Below are 18,457 nucleotides of genomic sequence, written 5' to 3' on the forward strand. Positions count from 1 at the left end.
TATGTAGTATGAAAGGAGCACTAGTAAGGAAAACCTCAGTCCCTTTAGCAAAGGAGTGGAGTGAATGTGAGCCTTCTAAGTATTATGTATCAATAGCTGTGAATGCGGATATGGTCGATGTTAGTGCACTGCGTTGTTCATCCATAATTCAACAGTCAATGACTGTTTTAACCTTCAATCTCTACACACACACAGTATATGTACATGTGTATAGATACAAAATCACACACATATATATAATATACACATACAACCCCCCATACACACACATACAATATATATATATATATATATATATATATATATATATATATATATGTGTGTGTGTGTGTGTGTGTGTGTGTGTACAATATATATATTTGATCGAGGAATATATTCCCAAGGGTGTATCGTCTTCATAGTATAAATTTTGTCAGAATAATGAACTGTAACGAGTTTTTTCTTTACTATTCTCATTTTCTCTCCGACCGAGTTGCAACAACGAAATACTTATTTCACTGCTTCGGTCAAAAGAGGCATACGAGTTTTTAAAGAAAGTTCCCTCCACCTCCGGTTGGGGAATCGAACGTTGGGCTTTGAGTTGCAAGCTGAACGCTATACTAATACACTTAAATGCCAGGAAGGAGAGAAGGACAGGTTAAAATAAGATAAGTAAAAGAAAATATGTAATATATAGCGATGACTAAAAATTCCAAAACCCAAGAAATATACCGTAGTTCATGTTTCATTTCATAGAACCTAATGAAAATGATTAAAAACAGATTATTTTTGGGTGAAAAAATATTTATTCATGAGGTCTTATCGTGAACAAATATCCCTTAATCGATAACCTACTTATGTTTGTAGTGTTTTGAATGTGTGCGTTCGTAGAAATTGAATTCTAAAAAGCAGGATTTTGCTTGAAAGTCTGCGTCAATTGGTAAAGTCAAGGATTCCCACATTATAGAAAATCACGGAGCTGTGATGGAAAATTTCCTAAATTGGTGTCTCAAGACTGTCTGTTAAAAAAAATTTCTAGCTAATGCAAATTTACACTATTATAAATTCACAAGACAATTATGATACAAACATCATATATTTAATAAAAGCATGCATGCATACATACATACACACACATGGCTTCTGTGAATAACAAAACAGTCCTTAACACTAAATCAATGGAAAAAATCTTGTTCGTGGAAACAAGGCTGCTTTACTAGGAATTCCCACATTTTTCATCCCTTGAAGATAAAGAATACAGACTCTTACCTACCCAACACAAAAGAACAACGACGACAAGAGCTTTCCAACTTACCTTGCGCCGTGGGCGGTTTTCGTATGACTTCATTTTGATTCTGTGGCTTGTATTCATGCCACCTATACGTGCTGCTATATTCCGAGTGAAGCTGTCAAAGACACACAGAAAAGGAAGTTAGTAAGTGCCCAGAACATGATAAAATAAATCTTTGATTATTGAATGAAATATAGATGTTAATTAAGTAGTGAAGTTCAGGATATACAAATTTCATGCTAAATAAATATGGAGTTCACTAATTTCAGGCTATACAAATATGGAGTTCATTGAATTTCAGGCTACGCAAATATGGAGTTACTGCATTTCAGGTTATACATATAGGGACTTCGTTGAATTTCAGGCTACAGAAATAGGGAGTTCACTGAATTTCTGGCTATACAAATAGGAAGTTCACTGAATTTGCGTCTATTCAAATAGGGAGTTCACTGAATTTCCGGCTATACAAATATGGAGTTCATTTAAGTTCAGTTTATGCAAATATGGAGTTCACCGAATTTCAAGCTATACAAATATGGAGTTCATTGAAGTTCAGTTTATGCAAATATGGATTTCACCGAATTTCAAGCTATACAAATATGGAGTTCATTGAAGTTCAGTTTATGCAAATAAGGAGTTCACCGAATTTCTGGCTATACAAATATGGAGTTCATTGAAGTTCAGTTTATGCAAATAGGGAGTTCACCAAATTTCTGGCTATACAAATATGGAGTTCATTGAAGTTCAGTTTATGCAAATAAGGAGTTCACCGAATTTCTGGCAATACAAATATGGAATTCATTGAAGTTCAGTTTATACAAAAATGGGGAGTTCACCGAATTTCAAGCTATACAAATGTGGAGTTCATTGAAGTTCAGTTTATGCAAATAGGGAGTTCACCGAATTTCAAGCTATACAAATATGGAGTTCATTTAAGTTCAGTTTATGCAAATAGGGAGTTCACCGAATTTCTGGCTATACAAATATGGAGTTTATTGAAGTTTAGTTCATACAAATAGGGAGTTCATCGAATTCCAAGCTGTACAAATATGGAGTTCATTGAAGTTCAATTTATGCAAATAGGGAGTTCACCGAATTTCTGGCTATACGAATATATATGGAGTTTATTGGTCCAGTTTATGCAAATAGGGCGTTCACCGAATTTCTGGCTATAAAAATATGGAGTTCATTGAAGTTCAGTTTATACAAATAGGGAGTTCACCGAATTCCAAGCTATACAAATATGGAGTTCATTGTAGTTCAGTTTATGAAAATAAGGAGTTCACCGAATTTCTGGCTATAAAAATATGGAGTTCATTGTAGTTCAGTTTAAACATAAATAAGGAGTTCACCGAATTTCAAGCTATACAAATGTGGAGTTCATTGAAGTTCAGTTTATGGAAATAGGGAGTTCACCGAATTTCTGGCTATACAATTATGAAGTTCATTTAAGTTCAGTTTATGCAAATAGGGAGTTCACCGAATTTCAAGCTATACAAATATGGAGTTCATTGAAGTTCAGTTTATGAAAATAGGGAGTTCTCTGAATTTCAAGCTATACAAATATGGAGTTCATTGAAGTTCAGTTTATACAAATAGAGAGTTCACCGAATTTCAAGCTATACAAATAGGGAGTTCACCGAATTTCTGGCTATACAAATATGGAATTCATTGAAGTTCAGTTTATACAAAAATGGGGAGTTCACCGAATTTCAAGCTATACAAATGTGGAGTTCATTGAAGTTCAGTTTATGCAAATAGGGAGTTCACCGAATTTCTGGCTATACAAATATGGAGTTCATTGAAGTTCAGTTTATGCAAATAGGGAGTTCACCGAATTTCTGGCTATACAAATATGGAGTTCATTGAAGTTCAGTTTATACAAACAGGGAGTTCACTGAATTTCTGGCTATACAAATATGGAGTTCATTGAAGTTCAGTTTATACAAACAGGAAGTTCACTGAATTTCAAACTATACAAATATGGAGTTCATTGAAGTTCAGTTTATACAAATATGGAGTTCACCGAATTTCAAGCTATGCAAATATGGAGTTCATGGTAGTTCAGTTTATGAAAATAGGGAGTTCTCCGAATTTCAAGCTATACAAATATGGAGTTCATTGAAGTTCAGTTTATACATATAAAGAATTCACCGAATTTCAGGCTATACAAATAGGGAGTTCACTGAATTTCCAGCTATACAAATATGGAGTTCACCTTAAAATTATCTGACATCACAATTCGGAATACGAATAACCAAATGGCACAAAGTGCCCATGCGTCATACACCCGGGAGCATTAGACTCGTTTCTTTTATAAAGAATGTTGTAGGAAACGGAAAACGAAGTCTGTGACATGGGAAAAAAAAATTCGTCAGATCTGTAAGTTAATAAATAAAATTTATATGAAGTTGAAAGCGGTTTATTCCGAAAGAACATAAAACTCGCATGTCGTCAAAATTCAAATAGACAAAATATGCTTCGACACCCATCGGTCTGCAATTCATTGTCCCAATTTCTTTTCGAACAACTGCCCTTTATAATCCTGTAAGCTTATTATTGGAGCGTGAAAGGGCATTCTTGTTTTACTCTTTCTTCTATTACTTTTTTTCTTAAATAAATGGCAATGTCGTTAGCGACGGCATAACCTATAAACCATATGTGATTATCGCCTACACTTCCGTTCCGTCGGCCAGGCTAATGTACTGTTCTAGCCTACCATGACATAAAAATTAATATTAGGAAAATTATTATAAGCTAGACCTAAAACTAAATGACCGATAAAAAAGCTTCGTATATGGATGAAAATTATAATTATTCAGGGAAAAATTTTAAACAGCAAAAAGAACATGGAAGAAACGAAAGAAAAATATATCAAAAGCCTTATATTTCGCCAATATTCTCTGGAGATTGTTTTAAAGCATTCAGATAAGTAATCAAAGCTAGTGATGACAATATCTGATGACACCAAAATGCAATTTGTATTAAACGAACATTGGTAAATATCCAAGCACAGGGAATATTTACAATAGTATACGATGTGTATACAACACAAGCAAAACCGTTTCTAATCCATTGCAGAACAAAGGCCTCAGACATGTTAATTTATGTCCGGAGTTTGGCCAATTTTCATCACCACGCTGAATTGATGATGGTGGGAGACTTTTGTCTGAATGCTCACAGCAAACCAACCAAGTATTAGTGCTCCTGGCTAATACAGCTTTGCAGATCATGGCGATGCGCAAACCTTTTCTGAGGCACCTCCACTCAGAAAGGAGAGGGTGCCAATATGTACTATCCACATGGGGAAATATAGTTCATACAGGACACGGGACTGCCAGGCCTTAATGTGGAGGCTATAAGAAAATCCACGGTTTAAGAAAATGGTCAGGAAGTAAATAATCAGGTATCAATGATTACGAATACGTAAAATGCCTAAAATTTTATAAATGCACACGAACGGAATACCTGTTATCTTTGACAATATATAACTTCTATATACAAATAATGAACCTGGAGTTACAATCATTCGCTCTCCCGGAGTAGAAAACAAAACACCTGTCGATCAAAAGCCGATTAGCGTGTGATTTAGCTACTGGGATTTAAGACTCATCTCTGGGAACACTGGGACTGATTGATTACTTAATGTTGTCAGACACATCCACTAAACTCGGTAAGAATTAGTTGCTTTATACCGATTCACTCAAAGGTAATGGACAATACAAAGTTCAACCATTACTTTAATCTTAATTTCTTAATTTCAGCAACACCTAAAATAAGCTTATAATAATTAAAGTAAGACAGGTAGCGAATAACCAACTTACTTGTATTATTATACATTTATTTTTACATTGTAAACTATTATTATTATTATTATTATTATTACTTGCTAAGCTACAACCCAGGTTCGAAAAGGATGCTATAATCCTAGGGGGTCCAATAGGGAAAATATTCCAGTGAGGAAAGGAAACAAGGAAAAAAATCTAATAGTAACATTACAATAAGTATCGCCTATATAAACAATAAAAACTTTACCAAAACAAGAGGAAGAGAAACAAGACAGAACAGCGTGCCCGAATGATAAGCATCTAACCATTATTGAAATATTCCTTTTTTTTAAGTTATACGATTTCGTCAACTAACCAGAGATCTTCTATTTCTAATTTTCTAAATAAAGTTTCATAATGTTCTAACAACAATTGGTTTACAAAAGAACAAAGATGTCACACTGTCACTCATTACCTGACATATTGCGTCCCCTTATAAAGTCTTCAACAAAAATTCATACAATTATCATGTATGTTGGCCTATCTGACATTGTGAGAATACCACGCTAAGCTATAACCGTAGTGGAAAAGCAAGAGGCTATAAGCCCAAGGGCTCCAACCAGAAAAATATCCGAGCGAAGAGAGGAAATAAAAAGCCAGATAGAATGGTGTGCTTGAGTGTACCCTCAAGCAAGAGAACTCTGACCAAAGACAGTGGAAGACCATGGTACAGAGGTTATGGCACTACCAAAGACTAGAGGACAATCTTTTGATTTTAGAGTGTTGTTCTCCTGGAAGAGCTACCTACCATAGATAAAGAGTCTCTTTTAACCTGACCAAGATTTTACTAGGGAAGTAATGTTTTTGGTTCTTTTTGTTTGACCACTTGAATTGGAAACTGATGAGCATATTATCTGCCTTTTTCAGATAGAGTGTTTTATTTGATGTTTTATATTCTTTATCTTTGACTTGGAGACGGCCCTAAATCCGGAAATAGGATTTCCTTTAGCTTCATTCATATTACATAGTTCTTTGTAGCTTCCCTGATAATAATAATAATAATAATAATAATAATAATAATAATAATAATAATAATAATAATAATAATAATAATTAAAAATGCAGCCTTCTCTTGTTTCCAAGTGGAAAACACTTTAGTAAAGCTGCTTATTCGGATAAATATGTTAACTGAGATTTTGGGTAATTTTGTACTTATTTTAGGCTACTATTTCTTCAGTTACATGTTTGTAATGATTGAAATTGCATCATTTTGTAAATCGCTGTCTTTTTCATGAATTTCCCCAACCTCAAAGGAATAGCTTTAGAAAAGAGCATGAGGCTAGTAATCTTATTGAAAAGGACTTGTTGAGAATGAAAGATTAACACCTTCACTGTCCAAAGGAGAAGACTGATGTTTGTTGACAGTAAGCAGAGTAATGGGAAATTTAATCTTCCTCATTCCTGTTTTCCTGGGGCTAAACTAACTAGTTTAGCCTTTCGATATCGTGAAATTTTAGCTCTCTTGATGGACCTTGATGCTTATGGAGGAATAAACCCAAATAATATTTTTCCTTTTTTTATAAAGCCTGCAGATGTCTTAGGTTCAAGGCTTTCTGTTATCGTGTACCAGTTAGCAAGAAGAGGAGCTTTTATCACTTGTAAGATAATGTTGCTCCACTATGTAAATGTGTTTGTGGTAGATCTAGTCTGATTACCGCCCATTTTCCATAACTTCCATATTATCTAAACTTTTTGAACGTCTTTGGGCAAAAAGTCTTAATAGGTTTGCTAAAGTTAATCATCTATTCCCTAGTTTGCAATTTGGTTTGAGTGAAGGCCTTGGAGCATATGATGTCCTTCTTACAATCTCCAATGCTGTACAGAAATTCCCTTGATTGTGGTCAGGAAGTTTGTATGATTGGCATTGCTTTTAGTACTGCCTTTGACTGTGTTAATCATGAGGCCCTTGTTATCAAACTCAAACAGTTGGGAGTGGGTGGGTCGTTTCTTAGCCTCTTTATTGAATTTTTAAGTAACAGATCGCAAAGAGTTATTGTTGACGGGCCCCATAGTGAGTATAAGAATATGATATTTAGTGTTCCTCAGGGTAGGGTTCTTGGCCCAATACTTTTCATACTATGACATGACATGTGGTTTGGCCTAAAAAACAAACTTATTCCATATGCATATGAGGCTACTCTCTTTACATCAATTCCATCTCCAGAATGTAAATCTGGGTTTGCTGAATCCCTTAATAGAGATCTAGCTAAAATTAGTGCATGTTGCAAATTATGGGGTATGAAGTTGAATCCTAACAAAACTCAAAGTATGATTGTAAGTTTGTCAAGAACAGTGGCTCCTCAACATTCGAATCTCAGCATTGATAATCTTTCTTTAACTCTATATGACTCTTTTAAAATTTTAGGTGTGATTCTCGACAGCAAATTTACTCTTGAAAAACATATTAGGCCTGTGGCTTCTTCAATTGCACACACAAAAATAGCTTATTGAGAAAGATTTTCGGTAATTAATCTATTTTGAAGAAGTGTTTTTAATTCTTTCATTCTACCTTGTTTCGAGTATTGATCTCCTGTCTGGTCTTCAGCTGCTGAATCTCATTTTAATTTGTTGGATAAGCTCTTACGGTCTATTAAATTTCCTATTCTTGATCTACATATCAATTTCTGGCAACGTCGTTCAATCAGTTCGTTATGGATTTTGCATAAGAATTTTTATAATTCTGACCATCCTTTACATTCAGATCTTCAAGGACAGTTCCCTCCTGCTCGTAATAATTGGCAGCCATTTAATACTAATAGTCAGGCCTTCATCACGAGGCTCAATACTACACAGTATAGGATAGTTGAATCGCTAGAACTTCAAAAGTTCAAACTTGCAGTAAATGTTTTAATGTTGAACAGACTGACCTAAGTCTTTTTAAATCTAATATGTGAAATGTATTAATGTTGTTGCTGTTTTTAAAATATTTTATTTTAATTGTTCATTACTTCTCATATCGTTTATTTATCTCCTTATTTTATTTCCTCACTGGGCAACTTTTCCCTGTTGGAACCTCTGGCTTACAGCATCTTGCTTTTCCAACTAGGGTTGTAGCTTAGCTGCTGCTACTACTACTACTACTACTACTACTACTACTACTACTACTATTACTACTAATAATAAATGTTTATATACATTATGCATTCATAGAACTGTTTTATATACACACATATATATATCATAATATATAAAAAAACTATATATACATATATATACGCATACCTAGATACATATAATATATATATATATATATATATATATATACTGTATATATATATATATATATATATATATATTTATATATTTATATATATATATATATATATATATATATATATATATATATATATCAACATTCAATGAAAAGATATTTCCCCGATCACAAGAAAGCTATGGAAAAGACAAAATGTAGGTTAAAAATGTATAGCATTTATCTTTTTTCCTTCTGGAAAAGGGAAGGACTCACTGAGGCGTTGAAGAACAGGGGAAAGGCGGCCTTAACAAATGTGCCTCAACAGCTGTTACTTTTCACATCAGCTTGGTATCGCCTGGGATGCCATTCACAGATGCCATTATATCCGATTGGATTTTGTAGCCTGCGATCTCTCTCTCTCTCTCTCTCTCTCTCTCTCTCTCTCTCTCTCTCTCTCTCTCTCTCTCTCTCTCAATAGGACAACTAATAAGATCCATTCAAAATTCTGAAAGGAATAACAAACGTAGACAACAACCTCTTCACGTTTAACACAAATCAGTCCAGAGGTAACGGATACAAGCTGGAATTGAAGATACACCACCACTCAATGTGATCTTTTCTTTACATACAAAGACTTCCAGCGGATATGGTGAGCAGTAACACGGTAAACGAGTTCAAGAGTAAGTTAGACTAGATCATTAAAACTAAATAGCTCTACCTAGGTGCAAATGGAGTCTTCGCAGGTGGACTAAAAAGTCTTTGAGGCATTCTAAATCTTCGCAACACAACCACACACACGCTCTCTCTCTCTCTCTCTCTCTCTCTCTCTCTCTCTCTCTCTCTCTCTCTCTCTCTCTCTCTCTCTCTCTCTCTATCATTTATTTCCTTTTGATCATCAGCGATGATAAAAAATTGAAAATAGGGTAGAGGAAATTGCAATGCAAATTTCTCGATAAAACCCTCATGATACTTGAAATTGTGTTGTTTAGACACCAAAAATGCATTGATTATACAGTTCACGAGCTAATCGAATGCAAAGAATAAATACAACACGCATCCCCAAATTTCTACTAGTTAATCAAGATATTAAATACTTAGGGTTGTGGTGGCCGATGTGTTAACGTCCCTGACTGGTGAATGCCATACTGGGGTTCGAGTCCCGCTCAAACTCATTATTTTCTTTGGTCGCTGCAATCTCACCATCCTTGTGAGCTAAGGAGGGAAGGGGGTTGGGGGGGCCTATAGGTCTATCTACTGAGTCATCAGTAGCCATTGCCTGGCCCTCCTAGGTTCTAGATTGGGTGGAGAGGGGGGCTTGGGTGCTAATCATATGTATATATGGTCAGTCTCTAGGGGATTGTCCTGCTTGGTAGGGCAAGGTCACTACCCTTGACTCCTCTGCCATTCATGAGCGGCCTTTAAACCTTACTAACATTTAGTTGATTATAAATGATAGCTCAATGGAACTTGCACACCTAAATAAACGAAATTGAATATACACATCTTGTGATATGATTAAACTGCCATATATAAAATATTCACACGTCAATTTGCTGAAAGATATTATGCCGTTCTTTCATCAAATATCCTCACTTCTTTAATGGCAGCCTTGATGAAACAAAGTAATTAATGGCTTCTCTTTTAAAGACGTCGCCGATGCATTTTCTGAAAACAAAGTCATTCATCAGGATCTTTATGGTGGATTGGGTTTCAGAATTTTGGGTTAAATAGCCCGGCGCAGGCACCTGTGAAGCTATTTACCGCCCTAATGCATTTAAAGGTAAAACACCAAAGTTACCATAGGAGGTAAAAGTTAAAAGAGGTAGCAAGCTGAAATTATAAAACCAAGGTAAAACTCGTTAAAAAAAATCTATATCTGGGATATAAAGGAGTAATAAATATAGGCCTTTTTAACAAGTGCTTTTTAAATACGTATAAAACACACGAAAAATTGAAAATATATGACACAAATGCAAATAAAAAAAATAATGGAAAAGAAATTAGCATAAAATTCAAATTTTTATGCGTATCAAAACCATTTCTTTTTATTGATATTTCCCTCCCTGTTTCTGCCTGCCATTTCACGCCCACACATTTTCCCCGGAATCCATTTCCCCTATGAGTTACGACTGAAAAAAAAAAAATAACTTTCACTATGATATCATACATGAGCCTCCAGTGCAAGTACCTTCAACAGCATACCATACCCAAATATATGGCTAATTAAAAAAAAAAAAAAAAAAAAAAAAAAAAAAAAAAAAAAAAAAAAAAAAAAAAACCTCAGAGTGCAGACCTCCCCAGGGATGCTTATTTCTTGAAACCAGCTTGCCTTTCCTAGAATCAATTTAGATTGTACGGGTATTTGAAGTCTGTGTGAGAACCATGTGCGAACTTGGGGGTTAAGCTTAGGGTTAATTCAGTCGACCTTGACTTTTGACATAGAACTTTCAAAATTGAATCACTTCCACGTCCCAACATAACAATTAAATCCAGAAAGTTTCACTACTGTTACTAAGGCCCTGTCCACATTATCCAACATGCTCGACGGGCAAACAGGGATACCAGACCACAATAGGTAGTGAGAATGAGGTGGATGACGTCAAAAGTGGGAAAACCACAGCAAGCAGGGATCTGGCAACGCTGTTTGGTTTTCCCGCTTCTGAAGTCATCTACCTCATTCTCACTACCTATTGTGATCTGGTAGCACTATTTGCCCGTCGAGCATGTTGGATAGTGTGGACAGGGCTTATGAATAAAATTGTAGCCAGAAAGTTGTTCACAAACAAACAGACAAACGGGGCCGAAAAAATAACCTCTGTACTGTTCTTCATGAACATTTTAAAACGTTTAGGACCATTTGCTGAGAGTAACGTATCGGTATACCACTTCAAGTGCAGAGTCTGTCATCTCTTCTACTCCTAACATAATCTTTACCGAGATCTTTAGACTTTGATTTTGACTAACTTGCAATGTTTCACCCAAGGAGTTAATTACTGTACTGCAATTTGTTCAGTGTACTTTCCTCTTGGTAAGGGTAGAAAAGACTCTTTAGCTATGGTAAGCAGCTCTTCTAGGAGAAGGACACTCCAAAATTAAACCATTCTTCTCTAGTCTTGGGTAGTGTCATAGCCTCTGTACCATGGTCTTCCACTGTTTTGGGTAAGAGTTCTCTTGCTTGAGCGTACACTCGGGCACACTATTCTATCTTATTATTATTTTTTTTTCTTCCTCTTGTTTTTTTTAAATGGTGTGTTGGGCAGTTGAAGTGGCTATCCTGGAGGGTATTTAGCCTTGCATGGTGTATCGACTCCTCCATGTTGACCAGTTTTTCCGACTTTTTACTATAGTCTATGGGTATCATCAATCACTTTATTTATAATTCTATATATATTGTTTTTGTTATAATTCTTGTTAATCTAGTTTTTAAGTAAGATGTCTCTTTTTTATTTCTATTAATTCTTATGCTGTCTGGAGACATTGAGCGAAATCCGGGACCAGTACGTCTTAGATTTCGTCAATGCCGTCTTCTGTATTGCAATATTCGTGGTCTTCATGCAAATATCCAAGACCTTACAGTTGCGTCCAGACAGTATGATATTCTTTTGTGCTCAGAAACTTTGGTTTCTAATATGAGGCACTCATCTGAGCTCCTTATAATTGGTTTTAAGAAGCCAACAATGTTGAAACGTGATGCCATCCCTAGGGCAAGGAGAATGGCAGTGTATATTAGGACCAAGTACCCTGCTTCCCATAAGTCCTGCTATCAATGTAGATGTCATGAGATTCAGGTAATAAAAGTTTGTGGCAGGCATAACAACTTTTATTTGTGTTCGATCTACCGGAATCCAGACATGGATGATTCTATCTTCGATTGTCTTCTTACCATTATGGCTAAGATACAAGAAGATGACAGAAAGGCTTCTTTTGTCTTTGTTGGTGATTTTAATGCTCACCATAGGAAGTGGTTAAGTTCTATCTCTCCTACCGATAGCCATGGCTTAAGAGTTTTAGACTTTGCCTCTGAATCAGGCTGTGAGCAAATCATAAATGAAGCTATTCACAGGTCTGATAATTGCTTGGACCTCGTATACACTGACTCCCCTGGCGTTATAACTAGTAAGGTTGGTTCTCCAGTCGGGACATCTGATCATGCCTTGATTTCATTAGTAGTGAAGACTGAGCAGCCTGTCTCTGATATATCATATTCTTGTAAAAGTTATATGAAATCCCAAGCAGACTGGAATGGGATTTTGCATGATCTTTTGTGCTTGAATTGGTCACAATTATATAGTAGTGTAGATCCTGTTGTCCCTTCGAATGAGAATCTAGTCAACATAATTGATAGGCGTATCCCTTCTCGTGTGCTAAGGTACAGAGTGAAGGACAAACCGTGGTTCAATGATGATTGTAGATGTGCTTATTTGGAGAAGCAGGAGGCCTATCACCTTTGGAAGGGTAACAGATCAGATTTGACCTGGAACAACAATACTCAGCTTCGAGGTTTTGCTCAAAGAGTTTATGCCTCAACTGAAAAGGAATACAATTTAACCATAAAAGAAACCCTTTCTGGTACAACTCAGGAACATAGATGGTGGTCTACCCTTAAATCTGCATTCTTTGGTGTAGATGCAACAGTTCCTCCTTTACTTAAACCAGATGACTCAGTCACTCACTGTTCAAAGGAAAAGGCAACCCTTTTGGCTGATGTTTTTGACAGTAAACAGAGTAATGAAAAACTTGAACTTCCTCATCCCTGTTTTCCTGAGGCTAAACTAACTAGTTTAGCTTTTCGATCTCGTGAGATTAAAGCTCTGTTGATGGACCTTGATGCTTGTGGAGGTGTAGACCCAAATAGTATTTTTCCTTTGTTTTTTATAAAGACAGCAAATTTCTTAGCTCCAAAGTTATCGGTTATTTTGCGCAAGTTAGCAAGAAGAGGAGCTTTTAGCACTTGTTGGAGAATTGATAATGTTACTCCTCTATGTAAATGTGTTTGTGGTAGCTCATTACCACCCAATTTCCATAACTCCCATATTATCTAAAGTTTTTTCTGGCAAAACGTCTTAATAGGTTTGCTGAAGGTAATCACCTACTCCCTAGTTTTCAATTTGGTTTTCGTAAAGGCCTTGGAGCATGTGATGCCCTTCTTACAATCTTCAATGCTGTACAGAAATCCCTTGATTGTGGTCAGGAAGTTTGTATGATTGGCCTTGATTTAAGTGCTACCTTTGACCGTGTTAATCATGAGGCCCTTGTTTTCAAACTGAAACAGTTGGGAGTGGGTGGGTCGTTTCTTAGCATTATTATTGATTTTTTAAGTAATAGATCTCAAAGAGTTGTTGTTGATGGGCACCATAGTGAGTATAGGAATGTGATATCCGGTGTTCCACAGGGTAGTGTTCTTGGCCCATTACTTTTCATACTATATACACATGACATGCGGTTTGGCCTAGAAAACACGCTTGTTGCATATGCAGATGATGCTACTCTCTTTGCATCAATTCCATCCCATGAATGTAGATCTGGGATTGGTGAATCCCTTAATAGAGATTTATCTAAAATTAGTGCATGGTGCAAATTATGGGGTATGAAGTTGAATCCTAACAAAACTCAAAGTATGATTGTAAGTAGGTCAAGGACGGTGGCTCCTCATAGGTCAAGGACGGTGGCTCCTCAACATCCGGATATCAATATTGATAATGTTTCTTTAAATTTATATGACTCTTTTAAAATTTTAGGTGTGACTCTCGACAGCAAATTTACTTTTGAGAAACACATTAGGTCTGTCTTCTTTAATTGCACAAAAATTGGCTTATTGAGAAAGTCTTACAAGATTTTCGGTGATCAATCTATTCTGAAGAAGTGTTTTAATTCTTTCATTCTACCTTGTTTTGAGTATTGTTCTCCTGTCTGGTGTTCAGCTGCTGATTCTCATCTTAATTTGTTGGACAGAAACATACGGTCTATTAAATTTCTTCTTCCTGATCGAGATATTAATCTTTGGCACCGTCGTTCAATTAGTTCATTATGCATGTTGCATAAGATTTTTCATAACTCTGACCATCCTTTACATTCAGATTCCCTGGACAATTCTATCCTGTTCGTAATACTGGGCAGGCAGTTAATTATAATAGCCAGGCCTTCTCCATCAAGACCCTCAATACTACACAGTATTCTAGAAGTTTTATTCCAGCTGTTACAAGTTGTGGAATGATCTTCCTAATCGGGTAGTTGAATCAGTAGAACTTCAAAAGTTCAAAGTTGGAGCAAATGTTTTTATGTTGACCAGGCTGAAATAAGTCTTTTTATTGTTTATATATGACATATCTGTTTTTGACGTTGTTAATAGTTTATATAGGACATATCTGTTTTGACGCTGTTATTGTTTTTAGAATGATATATTGTTAATCTATTCTCATCATTTATTTATTTCCTTATTTCCTTTCCGCACTGGGCTATTTTTCCCTGTTGGAGCCCTTGGGCTTATAGCATCTTGCTTTTCCAACTAGGGTTGTAGCTTGGCTAGTAATAATAATAATAATAATAATAATAATAATAATAATAATAATAATAAAATGGCGAAAAAACTACCTGGAAACTCGCATCCTCATTTGTCTTATCACTACAGTTTTCATACTTTCAACCCTTTATAATTCTCAATTTAATTTATAGCCTCCTAAAATTGCTTTTAAACTATCCCCAGTTTAAAACTCGATCCTTTCAATAACTGAATACTGATTCACAAAAGAAAGCAACTCTAAACTCCGTCACTTGCATTTAATTTTCTCATTTTTATGACAAAACATTATACAATATCAAGCAGATAAACCGTAAACAATTAGGGGTGAGGGGGTGAGAATTAGCTGTATTTAAAATATATATATATATATATATATATATATATATATATATATATATATATATACACACACACACATACACACACATCTCTCCTATATAATAAGGATAAATTTAAGTGTGGCTATATTTATACATATACAGTATATATATATATATATATATATATATATATATATATATATATATACATATATCTTTCCGGTTACGCTCAGCTCTCCTTGTCCCTCGGAAGAGGGGAGAGGAAGTAGTCATACCCTGGTGAGAGGAGGGTGCGTGTTTTTTGATGGGTCGCGTACACTAGTGTATGTATGTATAATTATAATTATATATAGATAGATAGATAGATAGATATATAAACACATATATACTGATATAGGTTACAGCCAGCATATACAGTATTAGTGCAAAGTTTGAAAAAAAATCTTGTTCATATTCAAACCTTTATTTTAATCTCTCTCTCTCTCTCTCTCTCTCTCTCTCTCTCTCTCTCTCTCTCTCTCTCTCTCTCTCTTCCTACATTAATATACTCATACTACGTAAAAAATTAATTGCATATCCTCTTCATTGACATATGCAAAAATATATAACTTTTAAATAAATTGTGGCATAAAATCAGGTAATCTATTATGTGCTCTGTTAAGTCAACTTTCATAGGAAGAGTAATTTCACATATCACCATACTTTAGATAGAATTTTGTTCCCAATTTTCCATTGCTCCCACCACACGATAGTATTTTTCTTCATTTTGTATCACCGAAGACTTTAGGTCAGTTTCTAGTTTGTTAAACTACTTGTTTTAGACAATCAATTAGCTAATTTTGGAACTTAATTTCCCCAGAGATTCATTTGAAAGAGTACATCTAATTAACCACTGTTACCATTTGATAAAAGTTGTTGTTAATGTTGTTCCAAGAGTTTTTCTCACACCGATTAACAGATGTTTTATCTGTTCCTCTACTACTAACATAAAACCACTAAGGTTTTCTATATCTTCAGAAATTGTGTTAATAATGCCAAAACTTCAAATCGTATGTTAACCATTACTGAAATATTGTTCTATATGGACGGTAGCATTTTACGGGATATTTTTTACAGATTTTCGAAGTTGCCATCTCATATATCATGATTCACATCCGCTCTAAAGGATATCATGTTTTCAAAAGCACTAATCCAACATAGTAGAAGGTTTCCTAGGGCACCAACCACCCATTGAGACACTACCGGTAGAGATTTCTTGGATCCTTTGACTGTCCAGACAGTACAACACTGGATACCTCTCTCTGGTTACGGCTCATTTAGTTTTTGCCAACACATACACCGAATAGTCTGACCTATTCACTCCACGTTCTCTTCTCTCCTCATACACCTCTGACAACATTCAGATTACCAAACAATTTTTTTTTGCTTAAGGGGTTAACTACTGTAAGGTAATTGTTGAATGGCTACTTTCCTCTTGGTAAGGGTAGAAGACTCTTTAGCTATGGTAAGAAGCTCTCCTAGGAGAAGGAAACTTCAAAATCAAACCATTAATCTCTAGCCTTGGGTAGTGCCATAGCCTCTGTATCATGGACTTCCACTGTCTTGGGTTAGAATTCTCTGGCTTGGGATGCACTCGGCCACGCCATTCTATCTTTATTTCTCTTACTTTTGTTTTTAAGTGTATATATAATCGATCTAATTTAATGTTATTAATGATCTTAAAATATTTTACTTTGATTGTTATTACTTCACTTGTAGTTTAATTATTTCCATGTTCCCTATCCTACTTTTCAGACTTGTATTGGGTTTAAAGTACAAGCAGATACTTATTTTCTGTATAAATTTTGTGTTTGTAATCATTTTTTTTTTTATTTTACTTCTTATGCTATTATGCGAAACTTGCTTTTGTGACAACTGTATCTTAAACTTTTTGCATATAATAATAATAATAATAATAATAATAATAATAATAATAATAATAATAATAATAATAATGAAAATGATAGTACACTTTCATCAAAATTTCCTCCTACGTGAAATCTTGAACTCACGACTATTATTCTTCGCAAGCATCCCCGCAAGAGTTCATTTAGAAGTTATCAAAGCCACGAAATGACCTAAATACCAATTAGGCTTTATCGAATCATTCCCGACTTGTTACCCGTCGAAGATCTTCATCAGACTCGAGTGCCGTTGGGAAACGAATTAAGAGGCAATTGCCGCATCGTTATACTACGCGAAGATTCTTTTCTTGGGGGAGTTGCCTGCACGGTTTAATTCTTACCCCAATGGCCCTGTCTGGTTCTAAGAGGCGCATTTCTTTCAGTTTAAGTGATCGTGAACTTTTGAATTTTATTTTTAAAAGATTTATTTCAATGTTCATTTATTGTAATCAATTTATTTCACAATTAAAGGTTGAAAGTTACTCATGATTGGCAGAGGCAAGGGACAGTACAATGTCTTTGCAGGACAATGCCCTAGAGACTGGTCATGCACGAGGCTAACCATATATACATGTGCTTCCAAAGCCCCCTCTTCACCTAAACTAGGCCTAGGGAGGGTAAGCCAATGGCTGCTGATGACTTACCAGGTAGATCTATAGGCTCCGCCAAACCCCACATCCTTAGCTCACAAAGATGGTGAGGTTACAGACACTACAAGAAACTAGCCAAGTCTCGAAACCTATTTTTGCAGATCTCAAGGCAGGGACGTTTCCAATAGGCTACCACACCCGGGATTACAAATAAGATTGATTAGCATATATCTTTAATACCATAAAATTCTGCCGCATCCGAGCACTCAATGGCTCCCACTCTAAACCCCACGGTCTATTCTCCCTCATAAGCCATATTTTATCTCTCATAATCCATACATTTTTCACCCGTAATGAGGCCCTCATTTCGTCACATCTTCGTAAACATCTGTCAATGGCTTTTAGCATAATTCAGTTGAAATAATATGTAAACAAACAAACAAAGAACTAAAATCCTAATCTTTCCCAGAATATAATATACACATTTGAGGATAAAAAAGAAATCTGTATGAATGAAGTAATGGTTAATAACAAATAAAACATCCAAAACGTGATGAATTACTAATATATAAATGAATAACTTGAGGTAAATCTTTCTTAGTGTACCCACAAACAAGAATAGTTAATCCACAACAATGGAAGTCCTCAGAGTAAAAAGGGTATTGGTTCAAATGGGAAAAAATCGGCCATCAGAGACATCTCGTTTATCGTTATCTCCTCCTACACCTATTGACGAAAAGGACCTCAGCAAACCCAAATATTAATGCCGATACCCTAATAAGTAAATCAAATAA

At 35.3% G+C, this 18,457-nt stretch overlaps 1 protein-coding gene across 25 annotated transcripts in view; it reads right to left on the reverse strand.

Moving 5' to 3' along the window:
* Positions 1-18,457, reverse strand: part of LOC137650196 (nucleolar protein dao-5-like) — a 998,067-nt gene that overhangs the window by 673,111 nt on the left and 306,499 nt on the right. For all 25 annotated transcript variants that reach the window (XM_068383641.1, XM_068383503.1, XM_068383565.1 and 22 more), the window contains exon 2: positions 1,295-1,385. In XM_068383641.1, the coding sequence (XP_068239742.1) occupies positions 1,295-1,385 (91 nt within the window). The remainder of the gene's footprint in view (positions 1-1,294; positions 1,386-18,457) is intronic.

Source organism: Palaemon carinicauda, chromosome 1 (assembly GCF_036898095.1).
Source record: "Palaemon carinicauda isolate YSFRI2023 chromosome 1, ASM3689809v2, whole genome shotgun sequence".
NCBI classification, from domain to species: domain Eukaryota; kingdom Metazoa; phylum Arthropoda; class Malacostraca; order Decapoda; family Palaemonidae; genus Palaemon; species Palaemon carinicauda.